Source organism: Lemur catta, chromosome 1 (assembly GCF_020740605.2).
Source record: "Lemur catta isolate mLemCat1 chromosome 1, mLemCat1.pri, whole genome shotgun sequence".
Classification (NCBI taxonomy): domain Eukaryota; kingdom Metazoa; phylum Chordata; class Mammalia; order Primates; family Lemuridae; genus Lemur; species Lemur catta.
This window is the reverse complement of record NC_059128.1, coordinates 274,419,230-274,431,972: the sequence shown is the minus strand read 5'-3', so window position 1 is coordinate 274,431,972 and position 12,743 is coordinate 274,419,230. Positions and strand designations below refer to the sequence as shown.

Sequence of the window (12,743 nt, the reverse complement as noted above, 5' to 3'; positions counted from 1 at the left end):
GTCAGCTGACAGACTCCAGAGACCTGTCGTCACATCTTATTGTCTTCTTATGTATAAATGTAAGGAAGTGCACGCAATTAAAATCTAGCCTGCGATTGTATTCAGTAGCCATTAATTTTTGATTTTCCCCAATTGTACTTTTAAAAAGCCACAATTTTTCCTGCACAATTGTCAAGGTCTCATTTCTTTCTTCTCCCTTTTTCCTTATTCCTTCTCTCCTCTAGTTATATTCTCATTTTCTCTCTCTCTCTCCCCTCCCCCAGTGCTAGCCATTGATATTGAATTGGACTAACATTTGTTAATTGTTTACACCAAGGCTTTTGAACCAAGCCAAAAAAGAGGGTTGAATGAGGCAGTCTGAGCAACTGACATGTTGAGTAAGAAAAGATTGCAGGATGGAAATGAAATGGAACACTACATTTTGCTTCCCACTATGTCCTTAGAACCTCTTCAGGGAGGATGGCCTGTCCCTTGCCCCTGAACAAGGGCAGGCTGTGTATAGGATTCCTTCCCATGCACACTGCCCCCTGCTCTCTGCAGACGGAGGCGGACCTACACGGATGACGTCAATAGGCTCCACACCCTCTGGACTCTGGTTGGATACGGGCCATGGGGAGTTCCAGCAGGAAACTGGAAGGAGGGAGGAAAGCGAGGTCAGGGAATTTAATCTCCTGCCTCTCTCCCTTCGAGGTCATCCAGCTGGCTGTGACCCTTGATGAAAAGGTGATCCTCTCAAAGTGGACCTCTCACCTTTGGGCTTCTGGTGAGTAACCTCTTCCCACAACCCCGCGAATCGAGGGGGGGTGGTGATGTTGGCTCCAGTGCTTCCAGTCTGGATTCCTGCCCAATCCCCCATGGTTCTCTCTCACATGCTGTCTACATCTTTGCAAAGAAACCCTCCCATGTTATTGGAATTTGAGTGTGCCCTCTGTGTTCTGCCATGGCCCTCTTAGGACGTAGACAATTCTGCAGGTACGTTAGTTGCAAATAGAATCTCAATGAAGAAATGATAGCATCTAGTCCAAGATATTAATCAACACTGCAATCTTCACTCCAGGATAAGAGTGGGGTTGTATCAATGCTGTGCCAGAGATACCGTGCTTAAAAACAACAGTCCAGGAAGGTCAGGGTTACTTAGCTCCATGAAAGCAGGAGAGATGGAAATTCTATGGGTCAAAAAGCAAAAAAAAAAAAAAAACCAAGCCAAAAGACAAAAACCTAAAATATTTGAAGCATTTTCTTCCAGTTGGAAGCTAATTATAGAACATGGTATGCTAGGGTTAACAATGTATTTTCATGTGTATTATATCACTTGATCTTCATTAACAACCCGGTGCTGTACTGACCCATTTACTCCATGAAGACTCAGACTCAGGGGAGGAAATAGCATTTCCAAAGTTTCCTACACACTTACTACTTTGAGGAGGGAGAGGTAACCCAGGCCTTCTGACTCCAAAGCTTTTGCTTTTTGCTAGTGGCAAAAAGACATCATTAGCAAAAATTGGAAGTAAATTTTACATAAATAGTTTACCTAACACAGCAAAGCGGGCAGTGACTTGGGGAACACCCAGAGCATAGTAGGAACAGATGTAGGTAGGTCCTTGGGGATAGCTTTCTTCTCAGATACACTGCCAAGTTGTCAGCGGTGTGTCTGCTCTGTTCTCCAACAGCTTTCTCTCCCGACCTGTGGTGTTTTAAAGTCAGAGGCTGGCTTTCTGTGAGTGTTGAGGAAATCTGTCCTTACCACCCCGATGCTCATCCCTTGCAAGGGCAAACGGCTCCTTGATCCGAACAGCAGAGGCCCTTCCATGCTTTCCAGCATGGCTGCTGCTGCCCATACCGGTTTGTTCAACTCCCTTGCAGTGCTAGCTTGAGTGATCTGGGGCCCTTTCTAGGTGTAAACCAAAATAAAATCCACCTCCCCCATCCCTGCCAACTGAACGGACCCCCTGCTGGCCAAGGGGACCCCAGAAAAACCTTAAAACTGAGATCCGGGCCATGAAGGGAAGGGAGGTCCAAACATGCCTCGTTATGCCCTCTTCTTTTTGGAGTTTGGATACATGGATTGACCAGCATTAATGTTAAAACAGAGATCATAAGACTGATAAAACACATTCTTGTGACAATAAGACACTAAATTATTAACGGGACCGAAGGCCATGCAAGGCAAAGGTTAAGTCACACCTACAGGCCATCAATTTGCTTCACAGATCACTGAGTCAGTATGTTGTGGTTTGCTCTCTGATTAGCAGACTTCCTTATCTGAAAACATTCTAAGCCTTTAGACAAATCTTTATTTCTTTAACCAATTACCAATCAAAGAATCTTTGAATCCACCTAACCTGTAAGCCCCTCTCCTCCCCTTCAAGATGTACTGCCTTTTCTGGCCAAACCAACTACACCGTCCATGTACTGATTTATGATTTTACCTACAATTTCTGTCTCCCTAAAATGTATAAAACCAAACTGTAACCCCACCCCCTCGGGAGCACTTACTCAAGGCTTCTTGCGTGGGGCTCCCCAGGCTGCAGTCATACTTACTCGGCTCAGAATAAACCTCTTTAGTTTACAGAGTTTGGTTCCCCGCTCCCATTAGCCGTGGGTCTCATTGCAACAGTAACAATGCCCAAAGGAACGCGAGATGAGGGGGCTTCCAACAAGCCCCGCTTTCTCCACCTCAAGGAAACTTGGCCCCCAGAAGCAGACACACTAGCGCAGTGGTAATCAAAAGTGAGGCTGCCTATACACAACCATAACTTGTCAATTCACACACACACACAAACTTTTTTTTTTTAATTAAAGTGGAGTTGCCAAAGCTTACAACGTCCACACGCCCGCCCGGGATTTTGTCAGAAATGCAAATTCTCGGGCTAAGCCTCTACCTACTGAACCAGAATCTGAAGGTGGGGCCCAGCAAGCCTTGCTGAACCAGCCCCCCAGGTGATTCTTAGGCAACCTAAAGTCCGAGGGGCTGCAGCATCTCACGGCGGGAAGTGTGCTCCCAACTCCGCTCCCCGGGCACCGTGCCGCGGCATATTCGCTGTTACTAACCATGATGAAGGTCTTGGTGAGGAGCTAGTAATTTATTTAGAGCCCTTAACTTTCTAAACGACGTCGTCCCTCCCCGGCGAGGGGGTGAATAACCGCCTTAAGCGGACAAGGCAAGCGATCGCCAGCATCCTCACTCTCCTTAGGGTGGAAAATCTGACGCAGGCGCAGTGACTACCAGGCCCGGCCTTGCCCTTGCCCAACCGCGAGCATGCGCACTAGAGGCTCCTCGCTGGCCCGCCTCCCTCAGCCCTTCGCTCTATCTAGGCCTCCGTCACCTCGCCCCGCCCCGCGCATGCGCAGGGGAATTTTTCCCGTGGCGCTCTGGGGCGCGGGAGATTTGTAGGTGATGGCGGGCGCTTGGGCGCGGAATTGTTGCGGAGGCGCCTCTACCAGCTGTACGTGTGGCGATAAGGGCAAGTGGAGTGACTCCTTGCTGTTGGGCAAGCGGCTCTCCGAAGACTCGAACCGCCACCAGCTGCTGCAGAAATGGGCGAGCATGTGGAACTCCACAAACGGGGACGCGTCGGTGGGCAACGCAGAGAAGGCGCGGCTCGAGGAGGCGGCGGGGGCAGAGGAGAGGCCGCTGGTGTTTCTGTGCTCTGGCTGCCGGCGGCCGCTGGGCGACTCGTTGAGCTGGGTGTCCAGCCAGGAGGACACCAACTGCATCCTGCTGCGCTGTCAGTTTGGGCCGGGCCGGGGTGGGGTGGGGTGGGGCGGGGTGGGGCGGAGGTTGGGATCGCCTTCTCCCCAGGTTTGCCGCACCTGGGCGGCCCTAGATGGGGAGGGCTTTTTAGCGCTGCCCAGGAACTTTAAAAGCAGAAAAATCTTGAGAGTGTTAGCTGTCTCAGCAAACGGGGAGAAGGGTCACCCTGCACTTGGGCTCACGAGTGACATGCCTTTTTCTGGGGTTCCCCCATCCCGTAAGAGGAGCGATTGAATCTGCATCATTGTGAGCATTACTTAGAAACAAATGGCAATACTTTTTTTTTAAAGACCCTAAAAAAAGGGGGCCATTAGATTGTAAGCATTTTATGATGTAGCCAGTACTATTAATCCCTACAGAAATTAGTGAATAATGTTTTAGTGGTTTATTTAAGAAATTAAACTTTCCATCTGCCTGCTTCCTGCAAGGGGTTGTCAAGATTGATTTCTCAGATCTTACTGGTTCTATTAGTGGATGCCTTTACAGTCTCAAGTGTTACAAACATGGAGTTGCAATAAAAGCACCAACAACCCCATCAAATTTGGAGAGGCAAGAGGACATAGTAAAGGAGTTAAGAAGAAGGCCAGAGTTCTAGCTGTTAATCCTGGTTCTACCAGTTACCTCTGTGTTTTCCCAACATTCCCTCATTTTGTTGTTTTCACAGTATTTGTTTGGCGATAAAGTGGCTCACATACATTTTCTGAATTGGTGTAATATTAGGGTGTTGCTTTTGGATTGTGGTTTTCAAGATGACCTTTTTGCTGTTTGAATTCTGTAAATATTTTGATGGCAGAAATTCTCCACCAGCTTATTGACATATGTGGAGTATTTTCCTTCCTGAGTGTAATAGTGGGAATAAAGGGGCATACCAGTGTCCACTAGTGGAATGGAACTTTCTGGGACTTGTTGTTTTCCATAAGGATACATCAGATTATGAACTATTATTGCTGAATCCATTTACAGTAGTTAAACATAAGCCAATAACATACATTTCCTGTAATGATTCATTGAGAGTAACCCTTTGCGCCCATTAAAATCAAACCCTGCAGAGGGGTGTACAAGTAAAAAGGACTTATCCCTTGACCCACACACTACCATAGTCTCAGAATTACACATGCTTTATTCTCATCTGTAGTCACAGATAACATTCCATGCATGTGTGAACATATTTAAACATGTAAATTTTTAACACACTTGAGATTATATTATTCATACTATTAAGCAACCTTTTTTTATTCCACATGTACTGAATATTTTTCCATATTAGTGTATGTAGATATACTTCACTTTTTTGGCAGCTGCTTGGTGTACCCTTGCTGAGATTGCCACTTACTAGCTGTGTATCTTTAGGTAAGCCACATAACCTATTTGTGCCTCTCTTCCTCTGTAAAATGGGGATAATATTCACATGGGGTAGTTGTGGGAATTAAATGAGTTAATGTGTGTCATGTACTCAGAATGCATAGCAAGTGCCACTTAAGTGATTTCTCTAATGGGGGTGCTGATGATCCACCCAGTCTGTCCCTATTGATAGAGGTCTAGGTTGTTTCCAGCCTTGCCACCATTAGAATAGCATATATTTGGGTTGAGATTTTTGATACTGTAGAAGTTCTTTCTTTGAGTAAGTGAGTTTACTATGCTTACAGCTTTTTAAGAAATAACATGTTTAGTATTACATCTTTCATTTTATTTGTAGTCTGTTTTTATAACTTTTCTATCTTTTGCCATGTGGGCTCTTTTCTTTGTTTTGCTTTACATGGAGAAATACTATTATTTCTGTTATTTAGTTTTTTTCTATCAGTGGTTTTTAAATTTTAAAAACTATAAATACCTCGATTTGTTAGCTTTAGATAATCTGATTTAACGATTTAACACCTCCCTCAAGACAAAGAAATGAACTCTTAGATTCTTTTTCATTCCCTCCTTACCTAATTTGAGTTGGTTTAATTATTTTTACTTTGTCAAGGTTTATAACATTTTCGTTTTGTTCTGTAGCCATAACATGGCCTTAATATAATGTTTATATGGATTCATTACTTGATTTCAGTACTCTTATTAGTATAAGAAAGCCTCTTAGTAGCTTTCCCATTCCTGAGTTTGTTTGGTTAATCATCAATGGTTCCCTCATCCCAAGGAAACAAGTTTGAGTGGTTGAAAATGTTTTCCTACTTTCATGTCCACTTGGCAGCAGGTGCAATTCTTGGGAGTGCTGTGGCATCAGCCTAGCTCACAGCAACCTCAAACTCCTGGGCTCCAGTGATCTTGCTGCCTCAACCTCCAAGCAGCTGGGACTACAGGTGCTCACCACTACACCCAGCTGATTTTTTCAGTTTTTACTAGAGACAAGGTTTCACTCTTGCTCAGGCTGGTCTCAAACTCCTGACCTCAAGCAATGTTCTCACCTAAGCCTTCCAGAGTGCTAGGATTACAGGCATGGGCCACCGCACCTGGCCTTGATCTCAATTTCACTATCTGACAGAAACTGTTTGCAGTCTGTGAATTGAAGTTCTAATGGTTCCACGTTTCACTATCGATTGAATTTTCTCCTTATTCATTTTGTTAACGTCAGTGGTTTTCAGGGAAAGGAAGGAAATAACTCTTACTTTGCCATCTTTTTCCAGAAGACCCCAGGATGTTTAGTTTTGAACCATGTGTGTGTGTGTGTGTGTGTGTGTGTGTGTGTGTGTGTGTGTGTGTGTGAGAGACTGAGCTCTTGTTTTTTCTGGTCCTCCGAATTCTAAAATAAAAGTTGGACTAGAAATTCTGTAGATGTCTGCATGTGTATTTACAAACCACATTAATACATTATTGTTCTCTCTTTGTAGGTGTTTCCTGTAATGTTTCTGTGGATAAGGAACAGAAGCTATCCAAACGTGAAAGGGAAAACGGTTGGTGAGTAAGGCTTTATCTATGTGAGTGTGTACGTTAGGGAAAATGTTTATTTTTCAAGTAAAAATCCTTAAAAGATCATTACCAGTAAGGTTACTTGGGATAAAACTGTTTTCATGGTAATCAGTATAAAATCAGTCATTCACATATATTAATTCTTGAGCGGTTATGGTCGCCCTTAGATTTATAAAAACATATTCTGACACTCTCATTTTGGGTGTTTGGGCTTGGTGGTGGAGAAAATCAAAAATAAAAATAGAAAAAGAAAATATCTGTATCATAAAATCTCAGAGTCAAATGGTGCTTTAGACCAGTGCTACCCACTTTTTTCATATCATGGCACACATAAAATGCTAATATCACTCACACACACACACACACACACACACACACACACACACACACACACACACACACACACACACCCCACCCCTCCCCCCATTGGGGTAAACAGACAAGGCTGCTTGTGATCAGAAGCAACAACACAGGAGCTCCAGCAGTCCCAGGCCCTACAAATCTTTTAATAGTGAGATCAGACATCAGGCTGAGAACCAGCCAGGCAGTAAGATTTCAGCTAGAACTAATAACATTTGTTTCATTGTAGTTATCTTCTTTAAACTGTCTTTAACTCTTATCTCTTAGTTGCAAATCTTAATGCCAGATTGAGGAGTTTATATTCTAGAAAAACACCACCTCAGTATCCTCTCTTCTTATTGCTTTTTTATGTTTCTTGTCATTTATGCTTAAGGCATTGTGGCCTGGAGATGACTGTCCTTACATTTGCATTGCAAATATCTTACTATCGTTTTTTTTTCCTATCTTGTGTATATAACTTAATATGGTCAGAATAACATGCTTGAGAAACTTAAGTGTTTGTGGATTTTAACAATGGGATTTTTATTATAACGAGTTGCTACTTTCTTTCCTAAAGTGATGACATTTCTTTATTGCAGCATTCTTGAGACTTTGTACTGCACTGGGTGCTCACTGAATCTTGGCTATATATATAAATGCACTCCCAAGAATCTTGATTACAAGAGGGACTTGTTTTGCCTCAGTGTTGAAGCCATTGAAAGGTAAGTTTGAGATATAAATGATTACCTAACAGCTGATGTCTCAGAAAGTTAAGTTTGCAAAGAAATTAGCATTGAAAACATCAGAACTAAATCACCACTGGTTAAAATATATTTTCAAGTAATAATTTCTGGCAATAAAGTCAGTGATTTTTTTGCTTTGATGTGATTTATTTGTTATTAGAAAAGTCAGACACTCTAAATTGTAGCAGAAAACACTGAAAATTTTTTTGGAGTAAAAATATGTTCAGTTGTTTTTAAAAATTAAATGTAGTTTAATAGGATTGTTTTGAAGCAATGGTTTGGATCAATATATATAGTCCAATTTTCTTCCCCCAGGGTTTTTGTTTTGTTTTGTTTTTCCTATCTTTTTGTAGAGACAGGGTCTTGCTCTTGCTCAGGCTGGTCTCAGAACTCCTGGCCTCAGGCAATGCTCCCGCTCCGCCTCCCAAAGTGCTAGGATTACAGGCTTGAGCCACCAAGCCTGGCCTCTTCCCCCAGTTTTTAGCCTCCTTGGATATCATGAAGAAATAGAAATTTCAAAATGGTTAGGAAAGAAATCCCTTTGGTTTTCTGGAAAAGCAGAAATACAAAGCCCAACTATTTCCTATAGTAAAGAATTGTCTGCTTTTTTTGAGAAATGCAAGGAAAAGCCTTCGTTCTCTAAGATTTCTAAAAAGTGTTAGGAAAGTGTGAATTAGAGGCTGAAGACAGACATCAGTTATAGAATTTCAGACATCTTTTTTTTGAGAGAGGGTTTTGCTGTGTTGCCCAGACTGGAGGGCAGTGGCTTGATCACCACTCACTGCAGTTTCAAATTCCTAGGCACAAGCAATCTTCTTGCCTCAGCCTTCCAAGTAGCTAGGATTACAGCCATGCACCACCACTCCTGGCTAATTTTTAAAAAATTTTTTGTAGAGATAGGGTCTCTCTATGTTGCCCAGGCTGGTCTGAAACTCCTGGCCTTAATTAATCTTCCTGTCTTGGCCTCCTGAAGTGCTGGGATTACAGGCATGAGCCACTGCACCTGGCTGCAGATATCTTAATGGTCTCCCAATTCATTGGCCTTTAAAGATAGCACAAAAATAAATCAGTTGACTGCAGTGTATTTTCACTTATCCTGGAAAAGATGTAACCCTCAGTACTTCAAGGATGCCTAAGAAATCTGACATATCAGGAAAGAACAATTTAAGAAGGAAAGAATGTGCCTAGATTTCATTATTCAAGCTATTTTATCACTCCTGTTGAATATCTTAGATTTTTTCCTCTTCAAAAAATTTAAAACAGTATTCTTTTTACTGTTCTAATTATTCCTTGATTGAATTGTTCCTTAGTAACAGTAGTTTTGCCACCTTTTTGGAAACTAGACAAGTTTAGATCAATTTTTTTTTTTTTGAGACAGAGACTTGCTCTGTCACCTGGGTAGGGTGCAATAGCATGATCATAGCTCATGGCAACCTCAAACTCCTGGGCTCAAGTGATCCTCCTGCCTCAACCTCCCAGTAGCTGGGACTACAGGCATGAGCCATCACACCCAGCTAACTTTTTCTATTTTTTGTAGAGACCAGGTCTTGCTCTCACTCAGGCTAGTCTGGAACTCCTTACCTCAAGCAATCCTCCCACCTTGGCCTCCCAAAAGTGCCAGGATTATAGGCGTGAGCCACCGCTACCCAGCCTAGATCAAAATTCTATAATCTGCAAACTTTATATAGCTCTTACACAAAAGAATAATGTAACAAATACTATTCCCTGTTACAAAGCGTTTAGGTCTGTCTGGAGAGATAATCTATTTTGGTCTTAATATATGAATTAAGACGGAGGCCCAAACAAATCCTCTGTTAATCTCTGTGAGAATTTTACCAAGGTTTGTGGAAATTAAGTAAGGGAGAATACGACTATAAACAACATGAAATCTTAATACAGTAGAGTTGGTACAAAACTTTTAAAACTGATATTATTTTTATACAAGAAAACTCATGGAAGATTTTTGCCCAAGGATCATAGTATTGAAGCTATTTTTCCTGAACAGTTGAATTTAGGGTAAAAGTTGCCTCTTGGGGAAAAATTTTAATGCCAAGAAATCTGGTTTTGTTTTAGAAGTTTATGCCTTCTATAACGTTTTTTACAGTTTTATAAATTACTCAATGCCATTTAATTTTTCTGCCTTATCTTCCTCTCTTTCTCTCTCTCTCTCTCTCTAAATAGAACGTTAATTGCCTTCTGCAATTTTGCCTACTGTGCTGTTTTTTAGGAATATAACCCATAGGGTTTCCAAGCGAAGACTATTCTTATTTGACAAAAGAAGCCATGTACTGAAGTTGCTGCATATGACAAAAAACTTCTACTAAAGAAATGCAAATGAACCAGTTTTCTTTTGAGAAACACTGGCATTTTCTTCCTTGCTGTTTAGATTTATTTTGTTACTAGCACTGGGCCTGTTGTCATCCTGTTGCCAAGTTAGTTTTTCTGGTATTCAGTACTTTTCTAAATTATAGCATCTCATAAACTCTAAAGAATCAAGCAAAGCATAACCTGGAGGATGACTGTTGAAGTTGGCCAAATTTAGGTAATCAAGAGTTGACTTCACAAATTATTTATTTCAATTTTAACAGCAGAAATTTATTGTCTCACTGTTTTAGAGGCTGGAAGTCTAAGATCAAGGTGTAGGCAGGATTGGTTTCTCCTGAGCTCTCTCACCTTGTCTTGAAGATGGTTGTTTCTCCCTGTGTCTTCACATGGTCTTTCCTATGTCCAAATTACTATTAAAAGTCAAATTTGAAAACACTTGTCTCCAAAAAGTTATATAAAGCGAGAAAGCAATGACTTTGCAGGATCTTTAAACTTGCCCTTAAAATTTTGAACTGTGAGTGAAAATATTTTGCCATTCAGCTTACTACAGAGCAAGTTTATTCCAATAATGAAATACTTAAAGATTAATATGTAGAATTATCTGGTAAAAGCTGTTAAGGAGAAAGGCATGATATCATATAGTCCAGCTTCCTAGGTAGGTTGCTATTCACAAGAATAGGGGTTTTGTTTACTTGTTACTAACATGCACTGTAATATACATAGAGTTTCAGTATTATTAACTGACATAAATTTTGTATTTGTTCCTTTTTCGTATTTTAACTTTGTTTTTGTTTGAGACGTGGGTCTCACTATGTTGCCCAGGCTGGCCTCAAACTCCTGAGCTCCAGCACTGTTTCCACCTTAGCCTCCCACGTAGCTGGGATACCATGCTCAGTTCATATTTTTACTTTGTACTGTACTTTAGTTATATTTTAGGGTCCTCTGAAAAGCAAATTGTGCCAGAAGATAAAGAGCTTTTTAATCTTGAAAGCAGAGTTGAAATAGAAAAGTCTTTAAAACAGGTAATTTTATTCTGTACCTTTTATGTCTTTGTACGAGCAACTTCTTGCCGGTGAACAAGGGCTACTCCACAAACAATAATTCTCATAATGTCATCTGTTTTGATCTTAGAACTTGTACAGTAAGAGAGTGCTTATTTTATTTCAGTTGCTAGTAAAGTTGATATTTTTGGGAACCAGACTATAAATTAAGCTAAAGCTTTATCAACAAAATAATAAGGAAGGCATTTCATGCCGAAATCAAAACAGTATGTGTTCTAAAACTGTTAAATTAGACATATATCTTTGGCTCAAATCAATATTTTATTTGATTGAGTTCTTGTGGTACAAACAGCTTTATTGTTGAATGTTAGCATCTTTTCATGGCCAGATAGGCAAGATGGGGATGAGTGTATAAAGGAGCCATAGATTACAGGTGGAGAACTACTGTCAATAGAATTATGTCTTATTTAATAAAATTTAGTTTATGCCTCTATATAGTTATATTAGACACTGAATAAATATGTATAATGCATGAAATGTTCAAAATTGCATTAACAATGTATATTTTCATGTTTAACCATGTATAATTTTTAATCATATTCATGTGTTTATTTTAATTCAACAGATGGAAGATGTCTTGAAAGCATTACAAATGCAGCTGTGGGAGGTTGAATCAAAATTGCCCTTTACCAGTGACCAAAACTGAGCCCTACTCTGTGTCCCTCACTCTGCCCTGTCCCTTCTACTCTTATTTGTTAAAAGAGAAAAATTGTAGCGTTACTTTTACAGCTATATTTTATGGTAAAGAGGTGATTGTTTCCCAAATCCCAATTTTAAAGCCATTTTATGGTACTTCTGGAATTGGAGTTAGGAGTATTTATTTTGATAAGAAAGTGGGATAATTTTCTGAGCTGTTTTCTCCTCTGTATCAAGTTCATTATTCTTCCTTTCCTATTTTTTAAGAACTTTAATTTACCTTTAATATTTGGGACAATATTTAACATGAATAATAAGAAAATCTTATAGGTTTTTCTATCCACAGTGTGGTTGAATCTTCTCTGAAAATGAAATGCATAATGCAGCTCTTTGGAGAAACTCATCAGTGGAATTATTTGTCAGAACTATTTGAAAACGTGCACAGGAACAGAATAGCACCTATGTACAGTAGGATTCCACTTTATCCTGTTTATTTACTGCTATATGCTTTAAAAATCTGGAAGAATACTTATCAAAGAGAGTAGGAGGGATGGGATTCCCTCTGATGGTGGGATTCTGGGGGAATTTTTAATTTTTCAGTTTTCTATAATGTAAAACTTTTATAGTGTATGTATAATTTTTATAATCAGGAGTAGAATAAAGATTAAAGTGCTTTAAGGTTGATTTTTAAACTGAATTGTGGTATTTAACTGAGTTCAGAAGTCCTGGTACCATGAAATGTACACATTAATGAGTATGGCACTGTGAATGTAAGTAAGATAATCTAAGGAATAAAAAGTAACCCCAAATTTCCCCAGGCCCCTTTCTGTTTCTAGGTACAAATGAAGTCACATGGCAGTACTCACTGCATATAGTGAGTCACTTAGCTTTTGCTCAGAATTTCCCTAATTGTTTCTGAGGATAGTAAAGTTATCAGAGCAAAAAATCCTAAGTCAAGTTGACTTGATCATTATGATTATT

The 12,743-nt window shown here is 40.4% G+C and overlaps 1 protein-coding gene across 1 annotated transcript; it reads left to right on the top strand.

Moving 5' to 3' along the window:
- The first annotated feature begins 3,259 nt into the window (after window positions 1-3,259).
- Window positions 3,260-12,454, top strand: MIS18A (MIS18 kinetochore protein A). The gene is made up of 5 exons (XM_045540541.1): window positions 3,260-3,728; window positions 6,580-6,646; window positions 7,597-7,719; window positions 10,991-11,087; window positions 11,692-12,454. Exons 1-5 carry the CDS (start codon window positions 3,398-3,400, stop codon window positions 11,770-11,772), a joined length of 699 nt encoding a protein of 232 aa, XP_045396497.1. The 5' UTR covers window positions 3,260-3,397; the 3' UTR covers window positions 11,773-12,454.
- Window positions 12,455-12,743: the final 289 nt, after the last annotated feature.